Below are 25,374 nucleotides of genomic sequence, written 5' to 3' on the forward strand. Positions count from 1 at the left end.
CTTCCCGCTCCAGACGTGGAATCCATCCTGGAGCGGACCGTGGATGCAAGCCTTTGAGTCCTCTTACATCCAGATTAGGCTTTTTTCCAGCTTTATGTTCTAATACATAAAGTCTTAAAAACTTCTGGGTTTCTTTATTATGTTAATTACATTGGTTTGGGATTTTAAGCCTTGTCTTTGCTAGAAACAGGGGCCACATTATTTTGGTAATCTAAGTGTTAATTATTAATGATTTTTGGATGGTGAAGACAAACCTGAAGTCTTAAATTGGTAGATTCTAGAAAACTAGAAAAATTATTAAAGGTATGGACTTTCTAGGACATTAAAACCTTTTATGGGTATTTTCATTCAGAATTAAAGTGGTCTCAGTTTGGTAATCCTATCATGAACAGGGACCTTTTGAGTATTGGAGTTCTCTCTGTTTTTAGGTAGAGCGCTGGCTCACTGGCTTTTAGATTTTACTTAAAAATAAATTTATGACGTGCAATATACGGGGCTCTTTTCCTCTTTTGCAAACAATAAAGCAGTTCCAGGTTTGACTTTCAGCTGAAAATTCAGTTTCCAGAGATCAGTTCAGAAAATCAGTTACCAGAGGTAGATTATGGCCACGTAGAGCCATTAACAACTGCAGCAGGCGCGGGTAAGGAAACACCAGCCTCGTGGACAGAACAAAACGCCTCCACGACTGTGCGTTATCTTTTATGTTCATGAATCCGCACCGTATTTCTCGGCGGCACGGAAGGCTGCCAAGGGACTGGGAAGCGGCACCCACAAACCGCAGCCCGCAAAATAACCTCATTTCAGAGGGGCAGCTATCAGCGAGATGGAGTAAAACCAAGCCGACAGCCACCTGCTGCCGCCCCCGCCGTGACGGGACCGCCCGGCCCAGGGACACCCCGCCACGGGAGGAAGATGGCGGCCGCCTCCCCCGCCCCGCGGTACCCTGCGCCACCACGGCGCCTGCGCGCGGAGGAGGCGGCGCCTGCGCGGAGGGGCGAATCCGCCGCGGCGCATGCGCGGGGCAGCCCCCACATGACCCGGCGCCTCTCCCCTTTCCCGCGGCGGCGGCGGCAGGGCCATGGCGGCGGGGGTGGTGGTGGCGGCGGGCTCCGCCGAGCAGCTCCAGCAGCTGCTGCAGCAGAAGGACAGGTGAGGCGGGCACGGGGAGCGGCGGGGCGCTGAGGGAGCGGGGCGCGGAGGCAGTGGGGCCCGCCGGCGGAGTGGGGCCCGCTGCCGGAGGCACCCCGCGGCGCGGGCCGCCTGGCTGGACGGGGGGGCTACGGCGGGAACAGGCCCGGCGGGAAAAGCGCGCCCTTAGATCCCTTCCGGTCCCCCTTAAAACGCGGCTCCGCGCCTTTGGGCCGGGCTGTGCCGGGGGCCGGTCTGTGCGGCGGGGGGCGGCCCCGGGGCTGCCTCAGGGCCGAGGAAAACCCTCGGCGGGGTTTGCAAAAACAAACCCCAGACGCCCAGATCGAGGAAGGGTTTCGGGTTTGGTTTTTTTTGGACGGGTTATTATTTAAGCCCCCCTTTGTGCAGGCGCGGAGCCGCCTGCGGGCCGGGGTGCGTGGGCAGGCGGGGAGGAGGATCTGCGAAACAGGGCCTGCGTGCAGCCGAAGAATGTTTTTCGCCCTGATCCATAAGATGCCTGCAAAACAGTTTAATTACTGCGTTTTCAATGAAAGCAGCAGCATTACGGTGAGAAAGTGAAATTGTTAGCCTCTCGTGCAACAGGGCTGGTTTCCCATTAACAGGCGGGTTTGGCTCGCAGCTTTGTTGGCTTGTCTTGCTGAATCAAGGGTGGGGTAGCTGTTGTTATGTTTTTAATCCCCTAGCCGAGCGTGTATTTAACTAGGTCTCATAAGGCGGATGGAAACAAGCTGCTGTGTCAGAAACATTTCCGTGCCATTTAACTGCTGCACTAGCAAGTGGCCCTTAAATGGATAAGGAGGAAAAACTGGTTAAATGAGTGTTTTAGAAAGGATGATGAAAGTACCAGCATCGTGTTTTTAAAGACAGCGTAAGGAAACATGGGCGAGTTTTGGTTATGGGAAGATGAAACTAGATCCTTTGAAACTTGCTGCATGACTTTCAGTTTTCTTCCCTGGATTTATTCTCCAGCTGAACTGTTGCGTGAGGGTGTCCCAGAGGAAAGGCACATTCTCACGCTCACTGGGACGTTGGGATGCAAATGGGTTCAGGGACAAATACAGTATTTTGAAGGTATTTTTAACAAAACCCTCAGTAATTCTCACGTTCTCTTTGCCCACAAAACATGATTCAGTTTTCTCTTTAATGGCCTTGATTATTTTACGCGCATATTTTATTTTTGGTCCTAAGCTTAATTGATAGTAGAGAACTTTTTTCCCTCTGCTTGCTTTAAAAATATTTGGCTTTTTGGTAAGAAACCAAACAAACCTGAACTCATAGAGCATAACAACTACTTCAAATCATTGGTATATTTTTTTGATGATCTCCTTGTTTCAGGATGGCGATAGAACTTTAAAAATATACATTGGCTGAGATAGGGTACCTTCTAGGTTTAGATTATCAAGTGGATTTGAAAATTAGTGGTGTAAAAAAGAGTAGTTTTGAACATTCACTTTTCATAAAGTGGGAAAGGAGAAATTTTCCTCAAGGAAGTATTTTTGCTGTTGAAAGATAAAGCTTAAGAAAAAAGTGCTGAATCTTAAAGGCTAGGCCTAATGCTATTTTACTGCCTTTTTTTTAATGGACTTCTGATTTTTCCAAACTAACAGAATTACCGCTAATCAGCTGCAACTGCCAACATTTCATGTTGACACTTAATTTCATAGGAATTCTTATTTCAGAAAATTAATCTTTCTGACATCAAGTGATTAGTAAGCTTTGTGTAATGGAATCAGCATAAATCTCAAGGTTTAATTTTTTTCAAAATGCATCTAGATTTTACGGTTGCAAAAGATGAATTGAGCCAATGTCTTCAAAATTGTTGAACCACTTCTATTCCTGCTCTGTAATCTATTTTTTAGACTATGTTTTAGAAGAATCAGCTTCTGAAACCAAGTGGCTTGGGCTGCCTGTCAGAAAGATTATTAAATTTTACAGAATACTTGTATCTTGGCCCAAAAGGAGGGTAACCTATGGCGTAATTGTTTTCTAGATATCCTTATCAGAGAATGTCTTGCTGGTTTGGTTCTACAGCCAATAGGCTCTTTGTTTTAAAGGTATACTTTGTGAGTCCGCCTCAATTTTTTTCAGTACACTATAGAAACAAGACTTTGGGCTTTTCGTTTTTCCACAGAAAATGTGTGATATGCCCTTCTGGTTTTCCTTCTGCTACTAAAGTTTTAGAAAAGCTATATTAAAGAAAGTTAATTTTTTGGGGGGCCCTCAGCTTTTCCTCCAAAATGTGAAATATAAAATGATAAAGGAAGAGAAACTTTGGGATTTCTAAGATTTTTATTATAATCATCTTTCATAGATAATAGTAGAGTTTTTAGAAACATCTTGGTTGAATGCAAGAAATACTTTATTTGGAATCACTTGTTTCATTTTGCTAACTCTTTGTTTTCCTCCTTTCTTAATGTTTTGAATTACTCTTCCTATTTTTCAAGTTTCAATTGAAGTGCTCAGATACCAAGAGGGCAGTCTAACTGCAAAATGAGACTTGTTCTGTGTATGAATTGGTCAAAGAAACCCACAAAACCCTTGGTGCAAATAACTGAAGTATGTTCTTAATGAAGATAAAAATCAAGTGGATTGCCGCTATATGTTGATAAGGAAAGAGTAGGTTCTGATGGAATGAGGATTAAATAACCATGTGATTATTCCTCCTCTACTTGTCATGAGCTGACATTCATGTGACCAGACGTGTCCTGCTATGCATACTAAATTGAACGGAGCACTTGTGAAATGTTCTTGGGAGCAGGGGAAGAGCATGCGTTCAGCTAACGGAAGGAGAGTCTGTCCAGTTATCTGTTGGTGCTTTGGCCTGGCGCGCAGCCGCTATACCACTTTTATGTTCTCCTTTCTTCCGCTGTTTGTTCTTAGCCAGTGGGAGTATTCTCTTGTCCTACTTGTAGTGTAACAGATGTGAAAAATCATTTTTCTTAAATGGACAGGCATTGTGCAGTTGCAGTGAGAGCATGACCACTTCCTTCTCTGACTGTAGAAGCTGTAGTAGATCTAAGTAGATTAGACTTTTGTCATAAAACTCGATTAAAAAAAAAACCCTGGTTTTGTTCATCCTTCTTCTGTTTTTAACAACTTCTCTGAGCTCTTAAGTGTCAGTAAACGGTGTGTATGTTAAATATTATATTGGGGGAGGTCTTGAAATTGGTATCTCAAATGAAGGATGTGATGAACAAGTACAGGGAAACCAATCCTGGAGCTCTTGATAATTCTCTGCATCAGAGCTTGGTCTGTCTGCTGAAATACTGAGCTGATGCTGCTTTTCTCATTTTAAAATTTTCTGTCTGTTGTGAGTGGGTATTCTCATATATATAAATGACTCCCCCTCCGTCTCTCAAGCTACCTAATTATTTTCACCTCATTACTTTGTGGCAAAAAAGCTGGTTGCAGCATGATGTGAAGTGCTTGTTCCCATTGGCTCAAAACTCTTAATTAAAACTGTGTCTGTGTGAGCTGAGAGCTGTAGCACTGTTCGGAAGACCCCTCCGCCATGAGGCAGACAGAGCTCTGCACAAGCTACCTGTGCTGCAACCTGCCTCTTCGTTTGCTCGGTAGCTGGGCACCACAAAGAGCGTTGCTGTAAAGGTTTATGTGCTGAAGCAGAGCGTTGCAGTGAAGGTTTTACTCTGAGCAGTGACGTGTGGTCTCGGGTATCTCAAGTTGTCCACATCAAATCCCATTTCTAAATAAGGAGTAGATGGCTTAAATGAGCCTTTCCTGGGGCTGGTGTCAATAGTGAGCAGTGAAACCAGTTCGAAGAAGCGTACAGCTATTTTGTTGTAGTTAAAGAGAGACGGTGTGCCTTTGGGTTGTTGCTGTTGGTGACTTGTGTACAAGCGTTGGAAGAATCTATAGAGGTGACAGCCTGAGAAGATGTCTTGAACTGTTCCTGAGCTCAGGTCTGGATTTGCCAGGCTGGCACTTGTGGAAAAATAGAACTGCCTTGTCGTTCCACAAGTTGTTTTTACTGGCCTGCAAACTTTGCTAGTTTTAATTGGATTTCGGAGCAGAACTATGCTCTGATGGCATGATGAAAAAAACCAAAAGAGGCTATCCTATTATATTCCTACCAAAACTTGCTAGAATTGCTTTGGAAAGTCAAGTTTATGGATTTTAAAGTTCTGTGTCTGAATTGAGTTTAGTGCTGTATTCAGAGCACGTGGTCAGATACCACAGCTGAAAACTCTTCCAACATGAATGTCGTGCTGCCCACATAGCTGTTAACATTTGTAGTGAACTTCCATTATTTAGTAATAAAAGACACTAAATGGCTTCTCTGGTATGGTTGACTTGACTTCTCTGTCTCTAAGTAGATTAAAAGGTGTAAGTTATATGTCTTTAGTTCTTTATCCTCTATTATCTAGTGGTCTTGACTTCAGCAAACCTGGAAAACAGAATTGAAGATTAGATGCAAATATCCTGTCCCTGTTGTCATCGAAGTGTGTTTGTTTAAGCTCGTGAGAACTGCCTGTGGTGCCTGGTTTGATGGGATTTCTGTTCACGCATGTGACTTCTCATCTTTAAATGCTGTATATAATCAATTCCAAATATTTGAGGAATTATTGAAGCTGGAAGAAGAATAAGGAGTTGAAGCTAATAAAAACAGAAAATAACATTTCAGCATAAGAATACTGTATTTTTAGGAAAGGACCAGCAGAGTTGAAAAGGTACCACCTTATTCCTGGATAAGTGGTAAAGAGGCAATAGTGGCACTGGGAGGAGAGGAGCAATGGTGCAGCCTCTGGCATGAAGCTGCTGAGCTTTGCAGCTCCCGGAGCCTCTAAAGATAGCAGGGATGCCTGGGAGGAGATGCGGGATGCCTGGGAGGAGATGCGGGATGCCTGGGAGCGATTCTCAGTGTTTGGCCTACAGGTGCTTCAGAATCTGTGTCCTGTAGTGTTTCTGCTTGTTCTTCTTCCTGTCTGATGTTCATATGGAATGATCTTTGACTATCAAAATACAGGATGATGATTTTCTTTGTATTGCATTACATTGACAGTGCTGGTTGGGTTTTGGAATGTCTCCTCAAAAAGCAATGATGTCTGTGCAAGTTGATGGAAAATGATCCTGGTTGCACTTACTTGGTGCTCTTTTTTTGTTCCTCAGGAAGTTGGTGTGGATGGTGGTTTTTTTGTTTGTTTGATATGCCATGACAAAAAAAAAACCCCACAAACTTCTATATTGCACGAGTCCTTCTAAAAAATAAATGTTGTTACTCTTTTTTTATAGGTCCCTTGTAGTTGTCCACTTCTGGGCACCATGGGCTCCTCAGTGTGCTCAAATGAACGAGGTTATGGCAGCGCTAGCAAAGGAACACACACAGGTTACGTTTGTGAAGGTGAGTCAGGCAGCTGAGCTTGTTTTAAACAGGAGAGCACCATTGTTACGAGTAAAGTATTATGAAATATGGGTGAAGTTGTGTTTTGACATTCCTTTATGGCTTCATGTTTAAAGGTGTGAGTTGAACATAGGCAAGAGATGCATCAAAAGTCTGTGGGATGAAAGTTCTAACTTCATCTTTACAAACTTAATATTGCAAACTTCAACAACACCTTCATTTTATTGAGCTATTTAAAGGGTAAAAAAACCCAACCTAAAAATCAGACTACTACGATACGGTGATGGATTTTTTCACTAGCTACTCCATCTAACAAATAGGCTTTTGAATTTCTCTGTGCCTGCAATGTCTCAGTCCTTCAGTTCTGTAGACAGCAGTATTTTTAAAGCATGATTTTATCGCTGGATTTGAGATTAGTTTGGCAACACTGTTCTTTTGTAGTGTGCTGGAGATTTCATTTGTTCCCGTGGTGGTATTGGTTAGCTAAATAGGTCTCAGAACTCATAGAGATTTTCTGTCTGATACTAAAGATGAACAGTAATCTTCACAAAGTTTTTAAAGGAAGATAAATTTAAGTCTGTGCAACACTGTCACTCTAAGATGACAGTTTATACTGCTGGATAAACACAAATGAGATGCTATATTTTTGTGAGATCATCTGCACATCCTACTAAAAGAACCAGGGTGGAGGGAAAAATGAATGCACTTCATCAACATGCCGTTCATTTTAAAACAACTTTCTCTTGTTAATGAGACACTTCTGTGATTAGGAGGGTAGGGTGTAATGGAGCAGCCAGCTGTGTGTGTGTGTTTTAATTTGATTTCTTACAGCCTTTAGGTTTTGTGGGTTTTTGTAATGATTCCTCTCTCAGTTGGTATTTCTTCCTGTAAAACAGAAAGACAGAACTATTTTAATGGTGGTATTTTATTACTTAGAGCTTTAAAAGACTAATTTTCAATGTTTTGAAAACTCAAGATGCTTAAATTTATAGAGTTGCCGTACCTTTTAGTAGGCCCAAGAAAACCCTCAGTTGCCTCTTTGTTATTCATATTCATATGTCGTTTATAAATAACCCTTATTCAGCTGTGGTTTGGTTTTGGTTTTTTTTTTTAAACAAGGCGATTTTACTTTCTTAAAAGCAAGGTTCTAAAGTGGTCAAGTGTTGTAAAACTAAGATAACGGCACCTCCTTCCCCCCAGTATTACTAGTGTACTTGTTTAGAGAAAACAAGCTACTGAAAGACTTGGGTGACTTCTCTTGATACATTTTATGGGGTGAGGGGGAGCTCCTCATGGGGAATATACTTGGAAGTTCTTTGTGGGATTTTGGTCGGTATTCCAGAATAACCAGTCTGCCTTTCCATTGGGAAGAACCTCTTAAATCATCAGATGGTTACAGTTGACTGACCAAGACTAGTGTACTGCCTTGCAAATCACAGTTACGTTCTAGAGTAGAGCAAAGTAATAATGAAATGAGCTTCAAAGCTGTCAATAAATCTTAGTCTTTCTAAACGCAGTTCCTCATTTTAGTTGTTGCATGCTCTAACCCTAAGATCCTTGGCTTGGTTAAAAAATGAAAGTCTGCCTATATCCAGAAATAGAAACACTGTTTTGGAAAGTTGTACCAGTAAGGGCAAGTTCCTGAAATATGAAATTACATCTGTCTGCATGTGTGAACCTCACCAGAGTGGAACATAAGTATCTGAGTAGGAAGAAAATTTACTAGAAAAGAAAATTAATGTTAAAAGTAGAAGTCATTTAATCATTTGCCACTTGAAAGAGAATAGGTAATTGGAGTCTATTTACAGCTCTCAATTTATAGCTTTAGAGTCTCAGTTGATCCTGTTGGAGCATTGATTTACAGAAACAGAGGTGGTGCTTGGGCTCTCAGTTTTGACTTACTGTGCTGACTTGCTTCTCTATTTAGTGAGTTCATTAAGAGCCTGTGTAGTTGGAGCAAATCAAAGCACACTGTGATACTAAAATATTCAGAGCTTCGCTACGTTTTGGTTAGTAGTGAGAACAATCACAGTATTTTCTAACATACATTGGGGTGGACAGAGGCAGGCAGGAGAAACTGTTCAGTAGCTCTCGACGCTTGTTCATACGCTGTGTGGTTTGTGGAATAAGAATTTGAAATGCTTTTTCTTCTGTACACTGGATTGCAGGTTTCTGTTTGAAAGATTTAGATCTATTACCACTTTTTTAACCGTTAACTCTGCAGTTGTTACAGGGCTAGTGTCTTAAACAACCTTGTACTTGATACTTGATCTTCTGTCACTTGAGTAAGCTTTTAGCCTATGAACAGAAAATCACAAGTTTGAGTTAATGAGAGTATATATTTTCTTGGCAAGCTACTATATTATATAATTTCAAGGTGTGCATTTGAATGCTGAATAAAGTTAGAACCAATAATCTCAACAAGCTTGCCACTCCATACTCGGTAGCCTTGCAGGAGTTAAAAACAAAATTTAGTAGACATCAATAGCTTATTGAAGAAACACTCCTTTTTTCTCCATAATTTGCAGAAGGCTGCAAATGTCAGTCATGATGTACTGCCCCTTGAAATTAGTCAATAGAGCAAACAGCAAGAATTGCTGTGGGCAGAAAATAAGCACTGTAATCATGACATAACTGGGGTCAATGATTTATGGATTTCAATATAGTAGTAGCTGCATATGATTGAAAATTTACTAGGTCACTAGTGCACCAAAAATTTTATTCGTGGCCTCTGGGCATCTTTTGAAATGTGCAACAAAATAAAAACCTCTGAACCTGTATTGACACTGTGTAGGCTCAGTGGATGACACACCAACCCGGTGAGTCTCATTTAAATGCAGATGTGTCACAAACTTCGGCATCAAACCCTTCTTAAATGTATAAAATGCCTAGAAGAGCACTCTAGACAGGATTGACAGCTGCAGCCAAACTTTAAAGAGGATTATGAGAATAATCTTTTTCTCTGTGTTTTTGTTTTGGTTTGGGTATTTTTGTTTTTTAGCTGGAAGCTGAAGCTGTGCCTGAAGTATCTGAAAAATATGGAATTAGTTCTGTTCCAACGTTCTTGTTCTTTAAGGTAAGAGAAAATAGATTTAAGATAAAATGTATTCCATGTGGACTGTTAATATGTATGCTTTTTTAATACTACTAGCAGAGGAGCAGAACCTTAAGAACTTCCTCAGTGCGGAAATACATATGCATCTGATTTAAGTCTATCCAGTGGAACCTTAGAAAGTAGGTGAAATGATTCTTACACGTTATCGGCAATATATCAGCGCTTCCCTAATTGCATTGGGATTCTTACATAGTTCTTATTTTAGTTGTCATACCTTGTATTGGGTCAGAAAATTTTCAGTAATGTTTCCTTGTCTAGCTATAGTTCTACAGCATGGCAGAACCCCAAGTAAATAATCTTTTGGTAGAAAGGACAAGTCTGTCTGGGTCACGTTTGCCTGTGATAATAAAATTCAAAGTATTTTCTTTAATAAATTCTTCTAATAGCAAATCCGCTAGCATTAACAGTAGCCTGCCAACAGAATCGTGTGAGTCTTGGAACTGAAGACTGGCTTAAAGATCAATACACTAATCCACCCTGCATCTGAAAATCTATACTTTATATGGTGGTTTTGCTATTGTTTTATTACAGTACAAATTCTGAATTTAATCCTTTAACAGGAGCCTGTATTTTGGTTTCCTTAGAATTCTCAGAAGGTTGACAGATTAGATGGTGCACATGCCCCAGAGCTGACCAAAAAAGTGCAGCGCCACGCATCCAGCAGTTCCGTTTCTGTTGGCTCTAACGACAGTGCAAAAGACGACCTTAATGTGCGTCTAAAGAAACTCATCAATGCTGCCCCTTGCATGCTGTTCATGAAAGGCTCTCCAAAAGAACCTCGCTGTGGTAAGGATTTAAGGATTTTCTGAAGTTTGTGTTCAATGTGACAGCATTTGCTTTGGGCCAGTTGTCAGATTTGCTGTTTTGGGGAGATGCATCCCAACAGTGTCTTATGTACCTAGAAGCATTAATGAAAGCATTCTCACATTGCTTATGTGCAGCTAGAGAATTGCTATTCCATTGGTTAAATTTTGGAAATGGAATCACAGAGATTAGGGGCTTTCCGCAGAATATGTGGTGTGTGATGCTATCCTTGAGCTAGGACACCATTCCTGAGGTAGCTCAAGTGTTTATTCATGACATATTTTGTGCATCAAGTTACACATGTTGAAAATGTAAACTAGGCTGAAGAGAATGTTTCTGTTCAGGGAATAAGAGGAATAGGCTAACACCCAGGATTCCTGTTGCCATTTGGAAAAAAGAAAATAAAACCATCCTAGCCGGTAAAATTGAAAGACCGGTAGCATCTGTTTCTGCTACAGTGGGAATGCCTTTTCTTAAACCTAGCGCTCTTAACACTTGCTCACTGTTTAGAGCATGTGGTTCCTAGCTAACTTGAAGTGTTGATCTGTATGGAAAGCACAGGAACAAATGTTGAAACCCCAGATTTTTCAGGGCTATGAAGCTGCAGTCCTTTTGCTTGTGCAGTCGCAGGAAGTTGCATCGCAGGCCCTACTGATTTTGTAGGGCTTTCTGTGGGGAGCTGCAGGAGGTAAACAGAAGAGTAACGCTGGTGTAGGATGGAGATTGCTTGACCAAACAGCATTCTTGGCAGCTCTTGTTTGGTTATGGTTCCCTCATGTGCCAGTGTCGTTCTGGAATTGGCACCGACGCTTTCCGGGTTGTCTGCTTTGAGTGTAATCCTTGCCTGTCTTTGCTGAAGTTTATCTTCAGTTGTCAGTCTGCTTCTAACCCACCAGTCTTTTTCGACTTCTTGCAAAAGTGAACATTTAGCCTCTAGTTTCTGTGCTGTTATTCTCATACACGTTTGTTACCTAAGGCCCGTATTCCATCCTGAAAAACACAAGGAGCGAAACAGAGTGTGGAAAAACAACCATTCCTCATCTCCAGAGCTTCAGTTGGAATGGGAAAGCTGAAAAGGCCCCATTCTGGGGACAGTGGTGATGAGATATAAAATTCTAAAATTGAAGAGGGGGGAAAGGCAATGGGGAGAAAAGTTGCATTGATTTCTTTTACCTCCTTTCTTCCCCGGTTTGTTCTAGAGATGGAATGTTGCATCTTCTACAGTTACTTAACTGCAGCAGGTGACACCACGATGACTATGGTTGGCTTCCTTTGCTTAATGCACTGCTAATGTTCCAGCCGTGGAAGATCTCATCCTGGTTTTAAGTATTAAATTCAGTTAACAGTTTCAAGCGCAGACATCCCCATGTAGCTACTTCTTGTGCTTTCTGTTGGTGTGTCTCCAGGAAGTTTCCAAAAGAAACTGAGTGGAGAGCTATGGAAAGGGAAATGGATGAAATACTATAAAAGGACCTTAAAGAAAATTATTTTACATGTTCTGTCCATTTATCTTACTCTGGAAGGATTCCAGTTGTTGCATTGCCATGTACTGTTAAAAGGGGGGAAAGGGAAGGATAATGATACGGGATGCATGGACTTGGTGATGTGATAATAGTGCAGGTTTGTGATACATGACCTGCCAAACAGCCTCTGTTTCGCATTGCATCTGTGAAGGCATGCTATTACAGGAGAGCTATTTATGTTGTTCCGTATAGTTCTAGTTATTGAAACTGAGGCTTGGGTCCATAGAGCAAATAAGAGTCTTTTCATTAACTTTGGGTAGTTTTGGGTCAGGACGAGGGCTTGGCAGATGAGGGCTCTGAGCGGAGCGGTGCTGCGGTGCAGCTGCTGGGTGGGCCTGTCTGGGCTGAACTACAAAGAGAAGCTTTGGACTGATACAGTGCGTGTTGGGCCGGAGAGGAGGAGAGTCTGGCTGCCAAGCGCCATTAATTGGAGGGAGTTTAGTGTAGCGCGTGCTGCCCTTTGCGAGAAGGAGGGCTTATACGTAAAAGTCATGAAACAAGATTTGAAGGAGAAGCAGGGATTAAAGCGTATCAAACATTTGTGTCAGCCTGGGCCACGTGTTGTACAGGGTAATCCTGTCCTGGCAGGGTGAGAGGAGTCTTGCAGCTCGCTCCAGGCTGCTTCAGGTTGACAAAGCACTTGCTTATGTCTTGTGTGCAGCTTTTCCTGTTGTCTCTGCCCTCTGTACCCAAGTATACTTTCGGCTGCTTTTAAAATAGTTGCATGCCATCTTACAGTCTGTTTTTTTTTTTCAGGTGTTGCTGTAAAAGGGTTATAGAAATGAGGGGAAATGCAGGGTCCTGTATGTACTGACGCCCAACAGAGCTTGGGACGCCTCGACTGTGTTGATATCCGCGCACACTATTTTTCTTCCTTTTCCCTTTCTAATTTCAAGGTTGCTGCTTCATTTCAATGCACTAATAGGTCCCAGAATCACTTCAGTGGAAATACTTTCAGAAATAATAGCAGATTTCAGAGTGTTGACGTTCGTTGTGCTGTTGTGTATCAGCTTGGGATTCTAGCAGTTTGTGCATAGGCATTTGCTCCTGTGAGGAGCTGATGAAGGCCCATCTGTTTACGCATAGATAATTCTGTGTGTGTGTTATGCAACAGTACAATTATAGGTGTGTGAAAGCTATGTATCGTCATAGGAATTTAAAGATAACTTTGTAGGAATGAAAATCTTGGCTTAGTCTGAAGCAGACTCGTGAAGTCTACCTGTAACGGAGCACTGCTCTGATCTCCTAATACAAGTACATTTGGGGTGTCCACAACTGAGGTTATTCAGATGTATGTGCTTTAAGTTTAGCTGCATTGGACGCCAGTGTGGCACTGCTGTTAGTGACCCTACCGTGCTGGCGCTGTGCGGTGTTTGGCAGGTATGTGGCAAGCTATAAGAGTAGAGCATGGTTCTTGCTGTGTCCGTGGGGAGCTCAAAGGTGTTGTGCAGGCAGTGGTGTCTCCTCTGGATTGCTTGTGTGCCCAGGGTCTCCGGAACGCCAGAGTCAGCCTCTGCCTCGGTGTGATCAGTTGACGGCACAGGCACACCGTTTCTCCTTCGGATTTCTGTGGGTGCTTGGTAGAGGGCTGGCTTTCTAAAGGGTGTCGAGCAGAATGCCGGGACGATTCTAAAGTTAAGTAGAGAAAAGACCCTTTACTGTTTCTCATGTGTTTGAATTTTTGATGGGAGAGAATTGGGAGGCTATTTAAAAAAAAAGAAAAAAGAAAACCCCAAAACACAAACCAAAGAAGAGGTTGAGGATAATTAGGTATTTCATCATCAACTCAATATGGAAAGCAATTTAAGAGTATAACACAGATTCATTTGCATGTCTTAATGTGATAAAGCAGATATTCCTTCAAGCTTTCAGTTCTTACGGTTGATCCCTGCTACCCCATGCAAAGTGCACGGGAGGTACTTGCCTAAATAGAGGTATGTGTTAAAATCAGAAGTACTAAAATGCAGTGCAACACATGAAATCGTCTGAACTTACAGCTCTTAATTTTGCGGTTAAATACGCTGCCCGCTTTAGCCTGCTGTGACGGTTTCTGGCAGTAGTTGGGAGATGTTAGTAAGTTGGGTCCGTTAAAGTTCCTAGAATAGACAAAGCCTTCCTCAAGGTGAGGGTGATTTAACATTTTGTCAAAGATGATATGGATCTGTTACAATGGTAGTAGGAGTGATAAAAATAGAGTTCAGTAAAAGGAGCCATGCTTGTTTAAAGGTGAAGATATTTTTGAATTGCATCTATTTTGATCCAAATGATAGACTTGCAGTCGAGCCTTTAGTGCAGTTGGCGAGTAGAGGGAACCCTATCCAGCAGTGTATTTTGGGATGATCTTGTAGTTGGTAATTTCTTCACTGGAAAAGCCAGCTAAGCATAGTGTAAAGTAAGGTATGTCCCCTCGGCTATGTGTTTACTGGCAGTTGTATGTGGTTGCTGTGTATGTTGTATTATTTCAGCAAATTTGGACTGTGGTAGTGCTTGTTTATTTGCTTCATCAATACCGTAATTTATTTCAGGTGTTTTTATTGGTGTGGAATCTGGAGTGGCATTTGTGATTGTCTAGATAACAGCTTAAAACATTTTGTTAGCAGTTTAATTATTCCTTGTAATGCATGTATGGCGTTTCTTCAGAAATTCAACCTAAATCTTTCGTTATTAAAGTAAAGCTTTTCTGGCGCTTTATCCCTCAGCATAACACCTCCAGACTGCTACCATAACCCTTGAAAACGAAACACAACCAATCAATCTTTCTAGTTTGCATGTAACTGCCTACAGCTAAAATAAAGCGTGTTTTTTTTACCCAGTTCCTTACAGTAGAAATGAGTTAATATATTGGCGATGGAATAACCATCAGCAATCAGCCTTTAGCTGTTTACTAATGAACTCCCAGATGTATGAAAAATTTCAGAATCTGTGTTTTACTTCAGGCTGTACATGAACTTAACACTTCGGTTGTAGAAAGAAAAGCAGCTTGGATGCCATACATATAAATACTGCTACTTCATATCTCAATAAATTGCAGATAGTGAAAACTGCAGAAAGCTGTAGTGAAAATCCATATTTCAAAAGCTAATAGGTGGTCTTGCAAGCTGAAACCAAAGGTTATCCTTCTATGGCACTTTGATTCTTTTTCCCATTTAAAGCTGCTTTATTTTTTTTATTCCTTTATTAAAGCCTTTAAGCATTGTCTCTCCTTTTTTTTTAAAATATTTTTATAGAGGTTTTCATTTGTCTGCACGGCATTTGTTGGAATTCTTTGAGGCAGTTGGTGGGATTGCAAGGGCATTTGAATCCAAAACAGCAAAGATACAAACCACACGTTATTATCACATTGATTTATGGACAAATTCTCATGGATCCTTTTTGCAAACCATATGATAGTGTCGTCTAGGAGGCTTCTACTTCCTTAGAAGGGATGTGCATACAAGCAACGGTGGTAGGTGCTGAAATACTTTAGGATAAAGACCATGTGTTAGAAATGAAGCAAAAATCCAAAATCTTTCAATGTGGTGTGATGTACTTGGTGTTTTTTTTTTTTTCCTGATTAGCATAATTTTCATAGCAGAGCAAGTAGGTTGTGGAGTAGCAAATCAAGGTTTGATCATCAGTCCTACAGATGAAGTTGTTGGCTTCCGTGTGTTGTAAAGTACAGCAGACCTCTTCTCTTTTGTTCTCTTACGGAGTAAATGTCTGCAGTACGCTGTGAAACATCCAGCAGGCTGATGTTTTCTCTGGAGGACGACGGTTTGTGCTTCTGCGTCAGGGTTGGGTGGAACGTCAGTCTTAAGTTTCCTTTCAGGTTACCCCATCAGAACGGACCTGGTGGCTTAAAGGACACAGCCTAGGTGTGGGTGGTGCGCGTGTGTTTTTTAAAGTGATTTTGAAGTGTTTCTGTAGAGACTGATGATGTAAAAACTGATTTGTCTTTTTTAAAAAAATCAATGTCTCATCTTAATGAGAATGGTGAATTTAAAATAGAGTAGAAGGAGAATTGCTTGAAAGTGGAATTTTTTGTGGTTTCCTTCTAGTGTAAGAAGATTTAGGTGATTATAGGCTGTAAATTCTATAATACTAAAGTTTTCATACATAAACTTTTTACAAATAATGCGATGATTCTCTTAGGGAAAAGATGCTTTGTTACAGAAGGGAGAAACTTTTCTTCTCAGGGTGGCCACATATTAAACTGAAAATCTGGATGTTTGCATTGTAACACTCAGTGCTTAATATCCTGCTGGGAGAGCGTTGTCAGAGTAGAATGTAATGAAGATCTGCCATAAAGGAAAACAAAATATGGTATGAAAGTGTCACAAGGGTAGTGAAATAGTAAGTATTTGTGTGAACATAGAGAGTTTGAAAAAATAAAAAGGAATCTGCCTTTTACAATTAAGCAGGAAAGGACATGCTCTTAAAGGAAGAAGGAACTTCTTAAAAAAGAAATGACCACTCAAAAGTGGCAGAATATATTATAAAAGCCAAGTTTCGAAGGTAAACTAGTGACACAGGAGTGGGTTTAAATCCTGGTTCCCACTTTGTGGGTCGGCTTCATCCATATTTGGTGTAGAAGTTCAGTAGTCGTGGCAGGGTAGAGGAAGTGATGTGCAATTAGAGGAATAAAAAGGTGGCTACTGAAGATGCTGTTCTGGTCATTGAGGAGCTTTTATTCTTTGAATGCTCAGCAGAGAAGGGCTGGAACAGACGGAATAAGGGAACGTGTTTAACTTTGCTTTAATTGTATGTTGGAACAACAGATGCTTGTGTGAAGGTTACTTATTACGTGGCCCTCTAAACAGAGAAGCACCAGGTTACCAGGCTGTCCAAATACTTTGGTTTTGTAATCCCAGTAACAAGGTTTTTGCTCCTTTATAATATTTTATGATATTGAGAGAGCAACGAATAACACACTAGCGCTGTTTTGAACTTGCTATGTAGAATTACATTTTTAAATTAATAAGGTTTAGTAAAGACATGGAAGGTTTAGTACAGACATGGGAACGCTTTGCTTAAAATTATATGTAATCCATCTTTTTGTGTTTGCAGGTTTCAGCAAGCAAATGGTGGAGATACTGAACAAACATGGTATTTCATTTAGCAGTTTTGATATTTTTTCTGATGAAGAAGTTCGTCAGGGGCTGAAAACATATTCTAATTGGCCAACTTATCCCCAGTTATATGTAGCTGGAGAGCTTATAGGTGGACTTGATATTGTCAAGGTTAGAAGCTGAGAAATTCTTAATCTTGTTAGTTGTCAGAAGCATGTTTGTTCCTGCATTTTACATCTGATTTTTCTTCTCCCCCATCTCCCTAGGAACTTGAGGCATCTGGAGAACTGGACACAGTCTGTCCGAAGACACAGAAGTTGGAGGACAGGTGTGATGTATTATGTCATTGTTTTAAGGGTGTTTATTTTTGACGGTTCCTGTATGTTTGTTTATATAAAGGGAAATCCCCTGTGTAAATTCCTGTTCTTTGACTTTATCAGAAGTGGGTCAAGATTTTCTTCAGTTACAGAACTCTTGCAGTCGTTTAATATGTTCTGTTTTCTATATAGCAAACATCACTTAATACAAAGCTATATTGTTCTCTATGTGTTAATCTATACTGTTCCAGTAGGCTTTAGTTACTATATTTGTAGTTTGTTAAATTTTAATGATAGCAGGAATATATAGATTCCTTCTTGTCTCTCTTTTAAGAATTTATTCTTTAAAGATAACTGGGAAGATAATCTTTTAAACGTTAGTAGCTGTTGTCAGCTTCATCTGGCACATGCTTCATAACTATGATGTCACTGCAGAAAATATCTTGGCTTGTCTCCTCATTTTTCTCGATTACTCATGTCCTTCAGTTCCTGTTCTCTTTCACCTTGGCAATGTGAATATATGCCGCAGCAGTAGGAAGCGCGTTGCTTCCTGAATCAGATGTAATATCTAGAAACCAATTTGCCCTCCTTTAACCTTCCCATTTGAAGATTCGCTCTTGTTTGAAATTCTGACTTGCCCCAGGCAGTCAAGCTCCAGATATCTGACAAGTCATTCTCTTTGAGAAGTTGCTAGTAGATGTGGCTTTTTTCCCCCCCTTACTTCTTCTGTGAATAGTACCATTAAGACATGCAAAGGGAGGCTGGTTTACTGAGAAGGTGGCCTGTACCTTAAAGGCAAATATGTTAGCATAGATTCCCTCTCGCTGTCTGAGGATGGTAAGGGCAAGTTTTACAGTGCTCAAGATATGACTGGTTGTGGCTCTGTTGCCTTCTCCGCACAGCGGAGAAATAATTTAATGCAGGCCATTTTGATATGAAGATCAAGTGCACTTTTACAGCAGGGTATTTATTAATTCCTTTTTAATTTGTTCTGTGGCTGAGGTTTACCTTTTGTTACACTAGGAGGGTGACTTGGAAATTGTTTCACCAAGGCCACAAAAAACAATCACTGCCTTTTGCAGCTTGAGATTAAATTACAGATAAAGATGAGATTGTCTCAGTATGGCCTTTTAAAAACTTATTTTAGAAAGTTTGCTTTAGTCCCTTCCTTTTTGCAAACTTGCATAAGCTGCAACTTTATTGAATTTATACAGTTTTTTTGCTTTCTGTAATCTTTTGGGGGAAATGTCCTCCGCCTACCTAATGTGTTTCACTTGATTAAAATTGTTGGGACAGCTAAATGTCAATAGTTAAAGGAGCAGCAGCAACATCTTTCAAACAGTTGTGTGAAGTTTTTATCAATTTTATCAAATTTTGATGTCGAAGTGGCCTGAAGGCAAACTGGCCTTTGCCAGCCAAGTGACAAGTAGCTTCTCGTTACCTAGTATGTTCTTCATCTTTCAGTAGGTGTTTGTTTCTTGGCTTAACATGTGGCATTTAGCTGAAGTCTGCCTTCTGTTTTCGGGTGACAACTGGGGAGTTCTACCATGACACAGACTAGTTTTTCTTTGTAGCTATCTCATACTTAACTTCTGAGCCACTGGCATCTCTTTCAAACTATTCACTCTGAGTCACTCGTAAGAAAAACCCTATAAGATAGTTACTCAAACACGCTAAGGCATAATAAAATGAAGGAATATCAGTAGTATAATCTATTTAATACTTAATTATGATACTTTACTCAATGTTTGATCTCTTCTCATCAATTAACTGCGTCGTCTTCTCTTGAAACTACCCTTGAAAATGGACTTTGGAAATTGGCAGCTGGGGAACCAGCTCAGATTACTGTAGCTCACCCTTGCTGTAGCCATTAGTTTTGCTGCTGCTTTTTAACCTAGAGACAACTTGGTTGGAAAAATTCTTTTGAGGTTTACGTGTGCAAAAGGCTGCACGTAGGTTGCCAACGAAACTTCATTTAGTTTTATTTTGTAAAGACCCCAGGGTCTTCAGGTCTAGAATCGTTTCGCATTGTAGGAGTCATGCAAAGCGACCTCTTACAGAAAGTGATCACCTGTTATGCGTTTTTTAGAGTGTAGTTTGCCCTTAGCAGGAAACTGCTGGACTGGAGTCCTTGCTAACGTTTTCTGTTGTCACAGAAAGCCTTTCCTAAAAGGAGAGGGGAAGAAGGCAGGGTGTCAGGGTTGTGTGGGTAGACCAGAGTGGACAGGGCACAATGGGGCGAAACAGACCTATTCCTGAATTTGAGTAGTGCTCACTCCGAAAGTCCACGGGTCCTGTGACTGACGGACAATAGATGTGGCTCTTACTCTGCAAAAGATGTTCTCATGTGGAGAATGAGAAAGGCCAAGTATTCTCTTTGGTATGTGAAAAAGCAATATGTCACTAAATATAGACATTGGATTTAAAATAGCCTAAAATAATGTTTCTCCTTACACTTATTTCTGCTCGATACTTAGAGGTCTATCTGGAAAAGTAAATTGTTCCTCTAAAAGTAACAGGGTGGTTCAGATTCATTCATTAGAGTTACTGTAAGCAATTTAAATGGATAGAGTTGCTTATAATAATGCTTTAATGCATTTGGTAAAGCTGCAAGTTCCTGTCTTTCCACTCTTGCATTTTGTTTTCCTGACAAAACAAAGCTTGGGATAATAACCAAGCTGTTTCATGTCTCTCTTTTTTGTACCTTCTGTAGGCTTAAAATTTTGATAAACAAAGCACCTGTGATGCTTTTTATGAAGGGAAGCAAACAGGTAAGATTAAGTGTTGCAGAATATATTGTATTAAAACAGTTTTTTAACCAGTGACTTACGTTTTTTCCTTGCTTTCCATGAAAATTAATGGTGCTGGGAAGTTAGTTACTTGTTTTTTTTATTTGGGGCTTCTATAAGCCATAGACGAGCAGTCCCCATTTTACCTGATGGATATATAGTGCTAAAACGCTGATAGCTGTGTTACAGTAAAATGGGGGAATTTGATGCCCTGCAGCGACGCGTGTCAAGTGATCCCCAATTCAGGAGTGAATGGAAGAACTGTGCGTGTCCTTCTGGTCTTAGTTATTGATTGTCTTTACAGATAATGGATTTTCTTCCGACGTTCTGAGTGCTTGCCCCTCATGGCTGTCCTACTTGAGGCTCATGCTTTGAGTGTTGCCCAAAACTTTATCTCTGGATGCACGTTTCTTAGTTTCCCTCCTTTTTAACTTCTCTGACTTTATTATGCCTTCACAACTGCATTTAAAAAAAGCTGCTAGATGTTTTAAAGGCTAAAGCATAATGCCACATACCGTAAATGATCCACTCGCTTTTTCCCTCACGTGCATGGAATGGTCTATGCCCGGTGTCTTTAAGCTGCACTTAATTATCTTGCTTACTGAAATAAAGGTAGTGACTGAAGACGGACAACTGCTAACAGTTAAGATTAAAATAATAACAAATGACTAAACCAAAAGGTCAGTCTGTTGCTTTGTGTCGCATACGCAGAGTAACCAGGGGATAAATTATTCCCTTTTGAACAGCAGGGCACTGCAATTCTTCTTGTCAAAATTACTTGAACGGCACCTAACTCAGGCTCTCCGTGGGAGTGGCGTACCCTGAGCAATAATTGTAGTTAGCGGTGCATGGTATGAGAGTCATTTATACAGTATTTTTTCAGAAGGGTACAGAGGTGGGGACTAAGCTCGTTCATGTGACTCGTCTTTCCATTTCATTTTCTCATTTGTTCCCTCGGCCTTCTCGGGATATTAACAACAGATACTTCTGGGACTGTTACAGGCTGTTTTTCTAAGCCATTTCATAGGCACTGGAACCCTGTGGGTTGTGCTGACTCACTGAAGCAGTGGCGATGAGCTAGTTGGGCTTAGGTCTTCCAAACAGATGCTCTTCTATCTCCTTTAAAACCTGTGTCTTGGCTACGGAAAGCAAGAGTTTGGGCAGGTTGCTTGACATGTTTTCATTTTGCTTGAGCTACTGGTGGAGTGAAATCACTAATAAAAAGGGGTAGCCTGGATTCAATGTTCACTGTCTGAAAAATGGTGGGTGTGCTATGTCCTTACACTGTCAGCATGAAGAGTTTGCAGTAGATGCTTTCAATTATTAATTTCAGTTGGGAGTTGCTGTACTGCAACCCATTTATCAGTTGACCCTAGGTTGCCTCTCTGCAGAACGGGAAGTAGAGGGTCTCAAAATAAAACACATGTATTGTACAAATGCATATAAGCTTTTTATACCCAACATACTCATAGCGTTGGCTCTTTGAATGTTCAGAAAATAATCAAGCCTAACTAGTTTTCAAGATAGTGTTGCCAAAGCTGGGAAACAGATTCACCTTGTATTGTTTCACACTGCAACTGGAGGAAGTGTTTGATGTTCTCAGTGTTTTCATTTATTTCAGCAGTGTATGCAGAGAGAGAGACATTCAGTACAGTTCAAAGAATATAAAGAAAGAAGGGGGATTAGCAGTATTGCTCATCCAGTAAGGTCATCACTAGCAGTAAATTGGCGATAGCTTTAGTGTAGCTTGGGGACTCGGAATTTTGTGGATCAGATGTCGCAGATGTATGTTTTAACGTTCATGTGTTTTGCATTCTAGACGGCAAAGTGTGGATTCAGCAAGCAAATTCTAGAAATCCTAAATAATACTGGGTATGTAAATGTGTGTGTCTTATAGAATTTGGGGAGCCAGTTGTGTGTTAAAAACTACACTTTATAAATAATGAGTGTGGAAATTATTAGTGGAAGACTTCCCCAAACGTGATTTTTCTTTCGTTTAAGAGTATTTTAAAGTGTCCTTATGTAAAAGCCCATGGTGTAAATCACTACTATGCTCATCTGATACCAAGTCAAATTGGTGTGTCAGATATTACACTGCTTTAGTGCTTCTACATAGTAATTGTCGTGCTCGGGTTGAGGAGTTTATTGCAACAGTGAATTTTTTTGGATCTCTTTTCTGTGATTGTTGACATGAAAGAAATCCTACTGCTCTGGTAAGCAGCTCATCTTAGAGAGCTCCGTCTTGATCTGTTTCCTTAATTTTGGAGCCTCTCATGCCATCTAGCCTCAGTTTTCCTCTTCAAAGCAGTTCTTTCTGTAGTGAGAGAGATTAGTATCATCCTCCTTTGAATAAACTGTTTCATTCGTGCTGCTAGTTAGAGGTTAAGGAGCTGTCTTGATTGCTGCGTGTTAGAAAGGGCTTTTTGAGATAACAGATAACTATATATCAATCTACAACTCGGAAATAAGTAGCAGTTACTCAGCTCGTTGTTCCTTGTCACTGGCCCTAGTCCACTTGCAGGAATCTACATACTTGCTGGTTATCGAGGAGTGCCAGGTCTTAGAATACCAGGAGTTGTGTACCAAAACTTGTACGTGCATCAACCAGAAATCAAATTTACACCGGCATTTTATTTTTGTGTTTTTACTCAAGTAGTATATGACGATAGTGAAATAGCTGCAGCTGGCTGATTCTGTAATAAAACCCTCCAAAGTATATGGGGGATGTGTGTCTTTTTTTTTAGGTAAAAGCGCACAGAATTACTTCGAGTGTTTTTTTGGCCAATTAGAGCCGAAGCTACGTGGCTTAATTTTTTAGTGCGTTGTACTGTCCTCTGTGCACTATGAGGAGTTTCCCAGGAAACCAGACAGTGTTTACATTATAGTTCTTGGTGCATGAGGCGCTGACTTTTTTCCTCCTGTTACCTGCTAATTCGGGGTGGTTTCAAAGCTAGTTTGTAAATGTACCCATCCTGAATTTTTGAAGGTCTTACGTTGCAAAACTCCACAGTAGATGATTTTGTTTCTTCTTTTTTTTTTCCTAGCATTGATTATGAGACATTTGACATACTGGAAGACGAAGAGGTAACTAAGCTTCTCCATCACTGAGGATTTCATTATTGCTTTTACTGAAGTTGAAGTTTACATGTAAGATTATTTTTCTTAGGTGCGGCAAGGACTAAAAACCTATTCAAACTGGCCAACGTATCCTCAGTTGTACGTGAAAGGTGAACTTGTTGGAGGGCTGGATATTGTTAAGGTAGGAATGGGAGAATCTTGCTTGGGATGTAAATTGAGTGTTTAAAACTGCAGAAGTGTTTTCTGCCCATAACGTACAGAGGCTGGTGTGTAGCAGCCCTAGACCTTGAAACTGAATGACTTGGTTGCTTTTACTGTGACTTCTATTAGCTCAACCTGCAGTTGAAAGGAGCCCTAAATCTCTGGCGTTCTCATATGCCAAGATTTAGCAGTGAAATGTATTTTCTTGACAGCAGTCAGTTACTGTTACTGTAAAGACCATTTTTACCCCGTGGGTGCATTTTTACAGGTTTCTCTTCCTAGTTTTACTTCTGACATTGCTTTTCTCAAATAAGGTGGGCGAGACTTTTTTTTCCCTAGCAAACAGTCTCATTCCTGGAAGAAAGTAAGGTTTATTGTAGTTGTTTGAACAGACCCTGAAGCAACAAAAATAGATCTGCATCTCTTACTGTGGTTTTTTATTTTTGTAACAGAGCAGGCACAGTGTTCTAAACCCCAAATACTCTTGAGCCCATTCTTGTCTGAATGTTTTATAGCCAATTCCTCAGACATTGTAACTCCTGGGAAGGTACAATCAATAAATCTCATTTAGTTCTAAAAATACTGGTATTACTTAAATTATATAGATTACTTTAATTTTATTTATTTAACAAGTGTGTGGGTTATTTCAGTGATCAGTAAGTGCAGTCTCGGGCATTGCAGAGATGCCAGCAAAATACTTTTCGCTGGTATTTACATGTCATTTGTCTGTTTGTGTTGTTGGACTGTAGTCAGTTCACGCAGACTGACTTGTGTGCGTAGATGAATGCTGTCAGTATTTTAAAGTACATTCTGTAATGTAGCATAATATGCGATAAAATTGAGACAGTTGTTTCTCTTGAGATGTAGGAAAAGAATATATACTCCACAAGACGATTTAAAATCTATTTCCTGGTGTTATCTGCCTCGCTACGAAGTTAGCAGCCTTATAATTTGAATTTAAATCATCAAGATACTATGGGCAAGCACCTTTTGGAACTCTTACAGATCTCTTGCTGTCTTGTTTGTTTTAATGTGTGCTAGTAACAAAATCTATTATTGATGGTGGCTTTATTTTTGCGGGAGGCATTTTGGATGTAAAATTTTGTGTATGCCTCAAGTATATCTTGAATTACTCCTAGAACAAGATATACCAGGGGAGTTACCTGGTAAAGGTGGTATCAGCCAGCTCTTCTGAAGGTGTATCTTTTCACTAAACTGGTTTTCTGTCTTACTAAATACACGCAAAATAGAATTTAAACACAGCATGATGAACTTCCGTGCCTCGGCCAAGGGGGACCTCTAGTGGGTCACCTGCTGCACTCCCGCAACAGCCCGGGAATCGACGTCCTTATCCCAGCTGCCCCGTTGGAATCTTGTTGGCACGATCACAAAGCGTACCGAGAGAATAACTGCTGTGTATGTTTCTTTTCAGGAACTAAAGGAAAGTGGTGAGTTGTTGCCTGTCCTTAAGGGAGAGAATTAATGGAAGAGGACATCGATGGGATCAGAAGTACTTTGAACGATTATTCATTTGTAGATTATATTTGAGCAATATACGACTTAGCCTTGTGGAACCCAACAGGAGGAAATAAAGACAGCTTATGTCCTCTGTGTCATTCCCAAGACCATGCCGCATATGAAAATGTGTTTCCACTGAAGACACAAAAATGTCAAGACCTTCAAATTCAATTAAAATATAATGCTAAAGAACTTTGGGTTTGTTACTACACTCTTTCTGTGTATTCATTGCAGTTAGAAGTTTAAGAATTGAGTAATGGCACCGCTATCCATTGCAGTACTATATGGGACTTAAATGGGATCTCTTTTTTGGGGGGGCTCAGCTCTCATTAGGATAATATTAATGGGTGTACCTCTGGTGTGGAGCATAATAATTTTCTGTCCCTGTTAATAATTGTTTTCATGTCTAGTGAGCAAGAAAAATACTATTGAAACCTTAATCCAGAGTGCCGTTAGGAAGTTGTTATTAACGA

At 40.6% G+C, this 25,374-nt stretch overlaps 1 protein-coding gene across 1 annotated transcript; it reads left to right on the top strand.

Moving 5' to 3' along the window:
* The first annotated feature begins 962 nt into the window (after positions 1-962).
* On the top strand, positions 963-25,093 carry GLRX3 (glutaredoxin 3). The gene is made up of 11 exons (XM_075107806.1): positions 963-1,149; positions 6,400-6,508; positions 9,510-9,584; positions 10,208-10,409; positions 16,997-17,169; positions 17,265-17,326; positions 20,029-20,086; positions 21,924-21,976; positions 23,149-23,188; positions 23,271-23,363; positions 24,816-25,093. The coding sequence occupies exons 1-11, from the start codon at positions 1,079-1,081 to the stop codon at positions 24,864-24,866; spliced, it is 987 nt and encodes a 328-aa protein (XP_074963907.1). The 5' UTR covers positions 963-1,078; the 3' UTR covers positions 24,867-25,093.
* The last annotated feature ends 281 nt before the right edge of the window (positions 25,094-25,374 follow it).

The sequence above is a fragment of the Phalacrocorax aristotelis genome, chromosome 12, assembly GCF_949628215.1.
Source record: "Phalacrocorax aristotelis chromosome 12, bGulAri2.1, whole genome shotgun sequence".
Taxonomy (NCBI): Eukaryota; Metazoa; Chordata; class Aves; order Suliformes; family Phalacrocoracidae; genus Phalacrocorax; species Phalacrocorax aristotelis.